This window comes from Pygoscelis adeliae, unplaced genomic scaffold (genome assembly GCF_000699105.1).
Source record: "Pygoscelis adeliae isolate BGI_AS28 unplaced genomic scaffold, ASM69910v1 Scaffold22, whole genome shotgun sequence".
Lineage (NCBI taxonomy): Eukaryota > Metazoa > Chordata > Aves > Sphenisciformes > Spheniscidae > Pygoscelis > Pygoscelis adeliae.
Genome location: NW_008824350.1, coordinates 1,632,279 through 1,644,909, shown reverse-complemented (window position 1 = coordinate 1,644,909; position 12,631 = coordinate 1,632,279). Strand labels below are relative to the sequence as shown.

Below are 12,631 nucleotides of genomic sequence, written 5' to 3'. Positions count from 1 at the left end.
TGTAAAGACGAACAATGATTAATAGGATGGACAATCCATCGGGTATTGATTCGGTGATCCTTCCCATGTGTGTCAGTGGCCACCCAAGAATAAAGATTGAGCATTTTTTTTAAGGTTAAAGGCACTGCTCCCACTGTCAGCAAGTCCACCAGAACAGGTTGTCCTGGATAATGGAGTGGGTTTGCAGGGTCCTTAGCCTCCTTTTTCCCAGGGAGTATGGACAGAAGCTTGGGACAGAATGCGGTAGGTCGTGGGCAGCTATTAATTCCCCAGTGGCTATTGACTTTATATACCGCATCTGACACCTGCTCTGCCCACCCAGGTTCATGAGTTTTCAGGGCCTGCTGCAAGAGCCCATTGGTGCATTCGACAATGCCATTCGCCTGGGGGTAGTATGGGGTGTGAAAGATCCACTGGATCCCTTCGCCCCATGCCCACTCTTGAACCACCCCAGCACTAACGTGGCTTCCATTATCTGATTGGATCAATTGGGGTTTGGGTAAACAACTGAACCACAACTTCAAACCTCTCACAGTATTATCTCCTGTCGCTTGTCGTACTGCTTCCGCTTGGGTTAACCCCAACACCACTTCAACTCCTACTAGTACATACCATTTTCCTTCAGAGATCTGAAATGGACCAATGTAGTCCACCTGCCAAGTGTCCCAAAACCCTTTATTATCTCTCAAGTGCAGAAGTTGGTCCTTAAGAGGGTTGTGTTCTCCTAATTGAGTGCGGCATAGGCCGCACGTGGAAATAACGGTATTACACAACTCTCTGGTTACAGACCACCTTCTGCTAACTGCCTCCCTGAACAGATCTTTACTTTCCAAATGGCCTTGTTTTACGTGCAACCATTCCAACAAATGTTCCCATTTTTCCCCCTCAACTTCCACGGCCATTTCTATTCCTGCTAAACAGGTCAATGAATCCACCTGATTATTCAAAAGGTGAGCTGGGTGATCCCCTACCTGGTGTGCAGCAGCCCATCCTACTAGAAGGGACTTCTGTTTAGCAATATTTAGGATTTTTTCCCACTTTCCTCGTTGCCACACCAGTACCTGATTGACCTCCCATTGGTTTTGTTCCCAAAATGGGAGCCATTCGGTACATCCCTTGAACACAGCATATGAATCCATGTAAATAAACACTGGTTCTTTAGTTTCAGCCTCTCTAAGAACCATGCTTCACACGGCTGCCAGTTCTCCCAACTGAGCACTTCCTTCCCCTTCCGTCACGATTCGGTCCCCTGAATCAACATGCTCGGTATTTCCATACCTTTCCCTCTCTTCTAGAGGATGTGTCAATGAACCATATGTTTTTTAGGTGGGGTTCAAATGGAGGGGCAGGTTATATATAAGAGGGAGGAGGTCCCTGGTCTGGTTGATTGCCGGGCAGTTGTTCTATTTGGAGTATTTTGGGTGTTTCCTCACCTTGGCCATTATCGGTGGTCTCTGTCTTAATCACTGGCCTCATCACCACTTCTTCATTCTCGGGGTAAAATATTTCTCGGTCAGTTTCCAACTCCTTAGTTAGGTACAAGGGTCTTAGGCCCTGTTTCTTGGACAACTGTGCCAAGCTTGTAAATCCCTGCACACTGTCGGGAACAGAATTAAGATCTGTCCAATCAGGAGATTCTTGTCCCCCTTACTCTAATTCGGACCATAAAATTTTTTCTTGGTCCAACGCATCTGACAGAGCCGCACGGAGTCGCTGAGTGGCACTATGCTCAGTGGTCAGTTGGCTCCACAGGGCTTCCACTTGTTCTTGCAAGGATTCAATGATTTCATCACTAGTTTGCTTAATTAGGTGCCCCTTCTGGCCTGCCACTAGTGCTGCTCCCAACACAGCACACACCATGGCTTTCCCTTTTCCTGGTGGCGCCTTTCGTTCCTTCATAAGGGTTGTAATTCTATCCGCTACAGCTTTCGGGTCGTGCCAACTAATATGGGCCCATGCCATCCCTGGTGGGGAAGGGCACGCCTTATATTCCTTCAACTTTTCAATAACAGGGGAGCAGTCAAGCACCGGCATTTCCCGGGCAGCCATGGCTTGCCACTGCTCGAACCTCTCCTGGCTTATCGCTGAGAGGTCACTTCCCGGCTCTCCCCACCCGCACTCACCGGGTAAAGAGTCAGTATCCCTTAGGACCTTCCAACACTGAGGGGATCCTGTCTGTGACACGAATTTATATGTCACGTCCCACCCCCAAGAAGGGGAGAGTGACTAACATTCACAAATCCCCTCAGTGTGGATTAAGGTGAGAAAACACTCAAGGTCCGTACATAAACATCAACTTTAATGGAACAAACATTCTGTAAATGTTGACCTATCCACCTATGTTATGTGCTTAGGCTTTATGAGAAGCTGAGGTGGGCCTTGTGTTACTTAGCAGCTTTAGGAAAAAAGAAAGAGAGCGAGCGCACACTAGAAAAGGAGAGAGAGCGAGCGGGGTGGTGGGGGGCAGGCAGGAGAGAGAGAGAGAGGGAGATCACCAGTCCTGGATCCAGCGTTGGACCTGCCAATGGGGGTCTTCGGTGCAGAGAGTGCCCCAGAGGCTCGCACGTGCCCCTATTTATTGGACCCAGTCCCTGGACGTCTGGAAACTTCTCTCGCCCCAGTTCCAGGAGTGGCTGAGACACCAGTCAGTCAAGGGAAGTGACACCAGGCCCCTCCCCGTGACTGCCTTTTGCTACTTCTGGAGCCTTCTCTGGGGCATTGTCCGGGCTCACGGTAGAGTCACTTGGGCCTCGTCCCTTACACTAGTACGTACAAGAAAGGCTGTGGTAACCTCAGGATCACAGCCTCTCTGACATGAATTTCCAGGGTGGAGTTAAGAAGGGGTTTTATGGGAAGAAGAAAGCTCAGCCGACTGTCGATGTCTGTCAGTGTTTCTGCAAAATTTAAATGCTGTAAACTGCCTTTGCAGTCTTGTACCTAATTAGAAAATAGTCAGCCATATGACACTAACTTCAGTGATCTAGAGTGACCCTAGCCACCTGAAAGACCTGATAGAAGGTGGTAGAGAGACTTCTAATAGCTGGCGCCACAAAGCATAGAAATTACATTTCTTCATTATTACGCACTCCTACTATAACGCCTGGGAAATATTATTTGGGTAATATCTATAAGGCAGGAGGACATTCTAAAATGTGTTTATTATTAGAGGTAAGGGTGCTAGGATAGTAGGAATATTTGAGAAGTAATAAATCTTCAAGTACAGTGGATTGCTGATGAAAGAGAAGATCCTGTTCTCCTGCCCCACCATTTCCCTTGTATAAAATCTGATGACTGGCCACCACAAAGTGTGTCTATTCGCCTTGCTGTTTTGTTGGAAAACATCTCAGTTCTTCTAACTGACTGGTTTTTGCATGCTGAACTGAGTTAACCTGTGGTGGTGAGTACTAGACCTAGCCCAAAGGAAGTGATGAGAGAGGAGGGCTGAAGTGCAGTCGTAGGAGAGGGTTTAACAGCAGTCTGCAGTTATGCTGGATTAGGTGTGACTGCACCCTTGTATGTGTGTATTGGTCTTACTTAAGGTGAACATGAAGAAAAAGTACATAGAAGAGTAAACGTTTGAAATTCCAAGGGCTTCAGTTACAACTTTTTTTATCTACAGGATCAGACAAGTGGAAAGTTGCTGAAAAGAAACTTTTCAACAAAGGCATTGCCATCTACAAGAAAGACTTTTTCTTGGTCCAAAAACTTGTAAGTTACTTCTTCTTTTTTTTTAAATGACAGCAATGATACTTTCTTACACATTTGAGCATTTAATACAGGGAGTTCAATCTTGATTTCTCTGAAACTTCAGTATTAAGCATTAAGTCCTGCACTCAAAAGATTTCAGAGAAATTGTGTCATCCAGCACAGCATAAAATCTCACTAGATAGCTAGAACAATAGTGTTTGTTTTGCTGTTGTTGTTTACTTAACCGTTGTACTTACTGCATTACTTCCATTAGTCCACACTGTAGATATCATTTCTACAGGGCGTATTTATAGAGTGCTGGTAATGTTCCAATACGGCTTAAATGGCTTGCTTATAAAACTAAATAGAAACACATCCTTGCTGCTGCTGATGAAAAGGACCAAAGAAGGATATGTGAATGATGCATTCTTCAGGATCTCTCTTTACAGTTTTCTGTGGCAATGATAGTAAACATGATCATTCCCATCTGTTTTCATGAGGTATGACGCTTCAGTGGGAGGGAAATCACTGAAGGAGAGTGCAAAACCAGGAGCTGCGTACATATTTCCTGAATACATTCCCAAAAGGCATTTAAATTGCAAAAGCCCAGAAGCTAAGGGTATATTCCAAAACTTCCAGAAAAATCACTGACAGAGAATATGTAGGCAGTCACAGGTCTGTGCTGATAATTGTCTACCACCATATGTGTATGAAATGCATGTGGCCAAAATGGCAAAGGGCTGCAAACCTTCTTTTCCATTTTTGGATCGGTATTCTGGTCTGGTCTTCTCTGAAGTGCTGCTGGAAAATAAAGCTCCCCCATAAAACTGAAAGGCTGCTCTCAAGCCTGACAGCTCAGTTGGATGGAATGTTTCGGAGGCTAAGAGGTGCATTGAGCTTACAAAGTGCCAGGTTCTGTCACCTTTACATTGACCAGCTTTTTTTGGAAAGTTGGTCCTGTAGTTCTCAGTGAATAACAGTGGCAATAGGGGATGAGCTGTGGGACGGGGCACACAGGCAAAATACGACACAGAAAAGGCGGCTTTACCAGCAGCAGTTGTGGTGGAATGCAGACTACTGGGGAAAGAAAAATACAAAGTGTATTTACTGCGCCTTTAGTAATTATTTATAAGCCTTCTTAAAGTCATGTAATCCATTGGACTTTTATGTTTTTTAAACACCAGATAAAAACCAAAACAGTGGCTCAGTGTGTGGAATTCTACTACACATACAAGAAACAGGTGAAAATTGGTCGGAATGGGACCTTAATCTTTGGGGACATTGATGTTGCTAATGAGAAGTCTATGAAAGATGAAGCTGAAGTTGACATCAAGGTAACTTCCTAAATTTCTCTCACCTCTTTTGGGCTGTGGTGTGAAGTCTGATTTTGTCTGTTGTCTCATTTGCTGGTAAAATCAAAAGTAGAAACAATCTGGCCAGTGTGGAGGAGTCCAGACTCACAAACTTGTGTCCTGTGTCACATAATGACATTTACTTACAGACACCAACATTAACAGTTCCTTTATCTTCTGGTGAAGAGTTCCCATAGGTTTGCACGTGTTCTTCCTCTCAGAAGGGACATTTACAGTGAAGAACAGGGGCATGAGGAGGAGGAAGAGGAGGAAGAAGAGGAGGCAGAGGAAGGATTGGATAACAGAAAGAAGAGCGCAGTTCCTCTCAAAGATGAACAGACACTACAAGATGGTGCAATAGTAAGTGCTGCTGCATTGTGCATGTTGTGCTTTCTGTGCCACCTTCACTCTGCAACTAGTTTAGAAAATAGTAGGTGGACAGTTCCAGCTCTAAAAAGTTTGCACCTCTGACTTCTCCCAGAGCAAGAGACGGGGCTGAGGTAGCTTAGAGTATTACTAGCAACCAGACTGTGTGCTGTGGTGGGAGAACTGGGATGAGTAAGGGGGAAAAAACCCTGTATAATTCTTTGTGGTTGGTGCACACATAGGACCGTGATGAGAAACGTCCTGAAAATGTCCTGAAGATTTCCTTGTTCAATAAAACCTTGACCTGGAATAAATGAAGCACAGGAGCTCAGCCATTGTTTTTCTTCTGATGGTGGGTTTAAGTTTCAGTTTGCCTTAACTGTTCCCCTCTCTCCAAAGGCCAATGATGCCAATATGAGGAGTCAAGAAGCAACTGTCACAGGCCGAATTGGAAGGAAGCCGAGGGAGACAACAGTGAAGCCTCGAAAGCCTATTACTGCTCCAGTGCAGAGGAGGCGGCGGAAACAAAAGATAAAATTAGATGCTACCAGTAAAACTCAGAACACAGAAAACACATTTCCATGTAAAAAATGTGGCAGGTAAGAGCAACTCCGCTTCCAGCAATAGTCACAGAATTGCAGTAGAGCATCTCCTGTGGAAGCTTATTCTCAAATGAGCTTTCCTTCTGTCTATTTAGGCCAGAGACACTGGACTAAATAATTTTACTGACTTATTACCCCACTAATATTCGCAGATTAGGGGTTTTTACATATATTGATATTAAGATACTACTACTTGGATAATTACCTGCTGCTGTTTTTCTTCAAATGGAATGAGACACCACCTGTGTTTCACCTGTGTGGAGTATTTGGTGTTAAGCTGCACTTTCAAACAGCTGCTGTATTGCCCCTCTGTAATGCCTACGTTTTTGTAACAAGTAATTTCTATATATTTGCTAGATCACATATTAAGAACATGGTATAGACTTACCTATGAACAGTGGTATAGAACTACTTAGACACTACCATTGTTGTAGCAGCAGATATTAGGCCAGTGGGTACACAGTTCATCTGATTAAACTTGCACCCATCTTTTGTGTCTGTAAAATATATTTGTCTTTCCTCACATGGTTGTAATAGTTTTTATAGGTTTGTTGCCAACAGGTTCATAAATGTCAAGAAAATTCAGTTCCCTACATAAATTGCTTACTCCTAAAACCACAGAGAGACTTGCAATACCAGTAGTTATCCCTTCGTTTAAAAAAGGCACCAAGCTAGGGGATGGCAAGAAAATGCAATCTCCGTCTAGTTACATCACTAGCTGGTGTAGGACTTAGCTGGTCCTGCCAAGGTGCCCTGCCTCTGTGCCGTCGTGGCATGGGAAAGGGCAGTGCTGTGAGAAGTCAGGCAGTTGAGATTTGGTCCTGGCCACTGACAGAAGAGAGGCAGGCAAGGATTCTTAATGGTGTCTAAACTTGTCTTGTGACATTTGGTGCCAAACCCAAATAGTTAATGGTGAAAGATGGAGGAATAGATCATAGAAGTACAAAGTTAGGAGGAAGTAGCTCAAGTGTTTCTAGCTGTGTGGACAGGGCTTAGGAGTGGCATTTGGCCATTGTCCACCTCCATGTTTATTGTATTTTTGCAGCATAGGGGGAATGCCCAAAAAACAGGTTGTGTTAAGCAGCACGTGCGTATTTCACATACCAGTGCTGCCTCTCTGAATTTAAAAAATTCAGAATGAATGAGAGATAAGAGGAAAAGGCTGTATTAAGAAATGAAGCGAATGGTTTGAGGGTGCTCAGGACCTCCTGCTAGCACTTCACCTAGTGCTGGCACACGCTGAGTCAGAAGTGGTGTTTGCTATAGATGCTCTACTGCAATACCAATGTGAGTTCCTATGCCAAAGCTCACAAACTTCAGGCTGGAGCAGCAGAAGCTCTTTTGGAGAATTAATGAAGGAGGATGTAGGAGAGACCAATGCTAACGTATATATGTGCTTCCTCAGGGTGTTCTACAAGGTGAAGAGCCGCAGTGCTCACATGAAAAGCCACGCGGAGCAGGAAAAGAAGGCGGCTGCACTGAAGCAGCAAGAGAGAGAGGCGGCAGCAGCAGTGGCTTCGGCAGCAGCCCACAGCCAGGCCCGGCAGGAAGAGAGCAGTGAGAGTGGGAGCAGCAGCAGTGGAAGCAGCAGTGTGAGCTCGGATGAAGATGGAGAAATATAGCAGCAGACCAGAAGTGGAGGGAGTTAGCAAGGCTGGACCCAACCTCCCTCTTGGTGGTCTCACTTTTTTTGCTTGCACTTTTCTTACCTGAACCATCAGGTCTCAGTTTCAGTGCTGCCATTTCCTCATGCCACATGTTCCACTTCACCTTGCCAGTACTGACCAAACCGGAATGGTGGACGAAAAGATTTGTTTCAACTTGTTTGTTGTTTTTTTTTTAAAATAAGATTTCTATTCTATTTATAATGGTACCTGAGGTACATAATAGAACAATGTCACCTGCAGTGGAAGTAAGTTCTCTCTCAGGTCAGTCAGACCTTTCTTTTTGTGCTTGTCAGGAATCATGATAACAGGACTCTTGGATATAAAGGTTTCCAGACTGGAGCAAGAAAATGATGCTCTGCTCTGAGCTAAGTGTATCCAGTTACTGTGTCACTGGTGATTTCTAGATGTTTCCTTTCTCAGCAAGTTCTCCTTCCTGTTACACTTTCCTGCCTTTCTTTCTGAGCATTTATTCAGGCAGCCAGCAAGTTTTGTGGAAAGATGGTGCCCACTGCTTCACAAAAATGAAAAGCGGGATGAACCAGGCACTCTTCTTCTTTTGAGAGGAAGTTTTATTTTTCAAAAGGAAGCCTGAGGTGGTTTCTTTTATGCCATTAAGAATGCAGCAATGGATATAAAAATATCCTGTGGGATTAGAGTAGCCACAGGCCTTGCGGGTTGTCTCATCTTGGGGAAAAAAAAAAAGTCTGCCTTTGATTAACTTAATGGAAAGTAGTCTGGGCTTCACAAGTGCAATTTGAAATGAAAACTGCTGGGTTTGACTTTGCATAAACGAGAGCACGTTTGTTTAGTGAAAAATGAACCAAGACCTTCTCGTGCGCTGGATTGTGTGCACCTCAGAGGTGGGAGGAATGGACTCTCATCTCCAGCAGTCTCCTTAAATCCCTCTGTGAATGGCTTTTACCTCTCAGCACAACCGTTTCTTTCTTGTGGCAGCCCTTGTTTATTCCTTGAAATTGCCATCATCAGGAGCTTGTGTGGTGGGGCCTTGGTTTCCCAAATACTTCCTGTCAGACAGTATGTACCTGCAGGAGGAACTCGTCACTTATTTCCACACGGGTGGCTGGACAGCCCTGCCTGCTGGGTTGTTCTGCTGTGAGCCTTGCTCTTTGCTGAAAGGCCGACCCTTCAGAACTGACTCATAGCCAAAAAAATCTAGCCACCAAAAGCCTGCTGGTGAAAGAGAGTTAAGAAGTAGTAAAGTGAAGTAAGTGGTCCAGGTGACATAGATGTTAGATTTGCACAGGATTGTTCTGTCCATCTTTATAGCCCACATTTATCATTATTTCATAAAGAATTAAAGAATCGGATCACTTCCCTGTGCTTCAGTCCCAGCCCCGTACCCCGGCTGCCCAGCTCCCTCCCTCCAGCCAGCGCTTAGAAGCAGCGCTGATCCACCAGCTTCCTGGGTGCCAGCCGGCACTCTGTCAGATCGCGTGTGCGCTGCTTCGGTGGTGCAATGCCGAAGGAGCCGATCGCTCCCGCATTCCCAGGCAGGGATCCAGGCGGGGTTGCTGTACGTGAACCACAGAGTGTTCCTGACTGGCTGGGTTTTTTCAAATCTTGACCCTTCAAGCTGCTAGATAAATGCCAGGTTAACTATGGAAAGTGGCTCTAACTCCAGCGTGCCATATGGCAGTCTTTTCCTGCCCTGTGGTTTTAGGCAACCATGATTGCTTCACTCTCTAAGTCTGGGAGGCTGGGTATTGTACCATGTTTGCTTTGACATATATATGCCTTTGGATAGAATCCTATATCTTAATAGCAGAAACAGTTACTACTCTTATAAGTAGGAGTGTCATTAAGGACTGCACTTTTTTCAGTGTTGACACTTTTGCCTTTAAGTGTTCAATTTTCTGCCAAGGTTGTATTTTTCATTCCTAACAAAATGAGGTTTCCTTTCAGCGTTTGGATGACTGTTCCATGTCCCTACATGCATGGGTCTTGTTGACTAACTAGGCTGTGGAAGCAGATGGCATGTCACGAACTGTTAAAATCATTCAAAAACTGCAAAGAACTAAAAGCTACTGATCTTTAAAAAGAAGCTTAAGCAAATCAGTCTTCCTATTAAGAGTTTCAGTGCTGATGGTTATCTTTTTCCTTTTGTAAATTGGAGAAAATACTTGTCTACCATTATCCTTGGGCCCTTAGAGAGAACAGAAGCTTTAGCACACTGTGCCAGGACAGGCGGTAGGTGAAGGAGCTGGACCTCATGGTCCACTTGTAGTACTGGAATTAATCCCAGTAAAAAGCAATGATGCAATTAAACTTAAAGTTCTGAAGTGTGTTTCTGAGAAGTTGCCAATAGTTTCCAGATCTTGAGGACTGCAGGGCAGGGCAACAGTGCAGAAACAAGCAGGGCTTGTGAGTATATCTAAAAAGGATTTAAAGTAACGTAGATATTGTTATACTGTTGTAATGAATGCGTTTGCCTGGAGTACCAGTGTCGCAGCAGCAGAACGGCGTACAGTTACTTAACAGAGACTGGGAAGGCCTAGAAACACATAACAAAGAAATGGAGAGGGGGTAGAACTGGCACACATTGAGAAATATGGCAAAAATGAAGATTTTTTTTTTTTAGATTGGCGAGGAGATCTGACTAAACTTGAGAACTAAAGTAAGGTTAATCGAACTGTCTTAGAAAAATGCTTTCACTGTCCTTGCTAAAACAGTGCAAAATCAATCAGTATGTAATCCTTTAGGAAAAAACAGACTGTTCATATTGGGACAAACCAAAGCTCTGTCTAGCTCCAGGTCTTGTTTCTGGCAGCAATCAGGAGCAGATGCTTAGGAAAAAGCAAGGGACAGCATGGACCAGCGGGTATAGTTCTACCTAGAAAATAGGATGCTAAACTAGAACTTATGTGTGTTCTCCAGTGAGGCAAATCTGCAGAGAGGTTTGTACTGAAATGTGCTGTTCTCCTTATGGGCAGAATATCAGGATATTTCTCTGCCTTTTACTCTTCTGCTCTGTGTATCACCTGCATTTACTCTAGTATTTTTAGTGTCTGGAATTATGCCTGGGTAATAACGAGCAAACACTTAGTCATGGCCCTCAGGAGTTTTCAAGTTTGAAGTAGTTTTAGATATGGCATAGCAAATCATGGTGACAAACAACTGATCAGATGAAATGAAGTACAAAGATTTAGGGAGCAAATCGTGGGATTGCTTTAAGTACCAATTTAATCTTCTTTCAGATACGATGATGCTTGAATGGAAGCATTATAGTCTTCCAAAGACCAGACCTTTCCCTGATTCTCCCTATTTTAGGAAATCGATATAAGAGTAATTTTTCCTCTTATCTAGGATAGGCCATTGAGGTGCTGATAAGAACAAATCAGAGATTTTCTTTTAATTGCACAAAAATGGTGTGTGTATTACACACTGAATCCAGTACTGGTTGTTTCTCTCCAACACCCTGCTGCAGTAGAAGTAGAAGAGAACAGGAAGATTTGATACAGTGAGGTCTGTCACTGGAAGAAAATCAGAAAAGGGCTTTTTCTGAGGACAACCTCTAACAGCTGTGGGTTAGCACAGCTGACCAAAATCAGGTAAATATTCCAAGTGGATCAAATGGAAATGTTTCTGAGCATGTTTACATATTGCTAGTAGCCACCAGAAGACCTCTTTTCTGTCATGGTGATAAGTAAAAATGCTCCTCTGAGTGTCTTGTTTAAAAACAAACGAGCCAAACCAAACCTGCTGCCCACTTGCTTACGGTAGCAGTTTGGAATTGATCCTACATCTGAATTAGATCCTGCCTACTAGCAAAAGTTGGCAGAGAATTGTTTTAATGAAACAAACCAACCAACCCCCAATTGCTGTGGACAAAGCATTTGAACTGAATTTGTCTAATCTGGAATGAATTCTGTTACTCTTCTTAGTGGGTGAAAAAATTACTTGAGTGGCTCTTTACTGCAGCACAGTGTGCATTTAAGGCTGTGGTGTTCCAATTTAAAAAAAAAAAAAAAAAGATTCTTTGCTATGTTCTCTTGATTTGTCTGTTTTAAAACCCTATGCTCGTTATTTTCCATCGTTTAAAGGCCTATTTTCTGATCCCCAATTAGTATAAGGGTTTGCTGTTAATTTAGAAAAAAGGCAGTATATGCTCAGTCATTAAGCTGAGTTTGAACAAGGCATCTCTTTGCTTTAGCTGTCTTTTCTATGGGAACAAACACAAGATTTATAGACTGCAATTCCGTAAATGTGCACTAATAGATTTGCCTCTTACGGTGCGAGACCAGGCTTCAGGTGGTCATATGCCCAGTAGTCAGGTGGCTGGGCATATTTGAGTCTATGATGCCAGCGTTGGGTGTTGTGGAGATGCAGCGATAGACCGCACTTTGCCCTGATCGACCGTGTTTTGCCCTGATCGCGTACTTCTGCCTTTCTGCCTGTGCTGTCTGCCCTTTACAGCTAGATTCAGTCTTTCAGGTTTGTGATCTGCATGGGGCAGCGTCTCAGTTTTGTAAGACTCCGTGTGTATATAATTACTAGATCTATGCATGCACTTGCGATGCATATCTGATATAGCTACAGGTGGTGTGCAGTCTAGCTGCAAGAACAACAACTGTGCATTTTAATTTATTTGATGCTTTTCCATTTGCTGATACAGGTAACGGTATCTGAGAGAACTCAACTCTGTAAGGTGAAGGCCTACAGAATTTCAGTCGGCTGTGCAGGACTTTGGTATTTTGCTAGCTAGGACCAGGTGGGAATATAGCTGTTTGAAGGCAGGGCAAAGATAGAAATTCTAAAGCTTAAAGGTAACTCATCTATTAATCCCATACTAGAGATATAATGTGAGGTCCAAATTAGCCAAAAATACACTCTGATTTATCAAACTGAGGCTTTCGGTCATTTTTATCATTGCAACAGCCTTAGATTAAAACCAACGTTCAAAAAGAAAGTGTTTCCTAAACCACAAAGAGTGAGCTTT

General features: G+C 43.7%; 1 protein-coding gene across 1 annotated transcript in view; it reads left to right on the top strand.

Annotated features, from left to right (window-relative positions):
• Positions 1-7,632, top strand: part of ELMSAN1 (ELM2 and Myb/SANT-like domain containing 1) — a 27,284-nt gene extending 19,652 nt beyond the window's left edge. Inside the window, exons 8-12 of the mRNA XM_009319197.1 lie at positions 3,620-3,708; positions 4,872-5,021; positions 5,226-5,399; positions 5,805-6,004; positions 7,413-7,632. Coding sequence (XP_009317472.1) covers positions 3,620-3,708; positions 4,872-5,021; positions 5,226-5,399; positions 5,805-6,004; positions 7,413-7,629 — 830 coding nt within the window. The 3' untranslated portion in view covers positions 7,630-7,632. The remainder of the gene's footprint in view (positions 1-3,619; positions 3,709-4,871; positions 5,022-5,225; positions 5,400-5,804; positions 6,005-7,412) is intronic.
• The last annotated feature ends 4,999 nt before the right edge of the window (positions 7,633-12,631 follow it).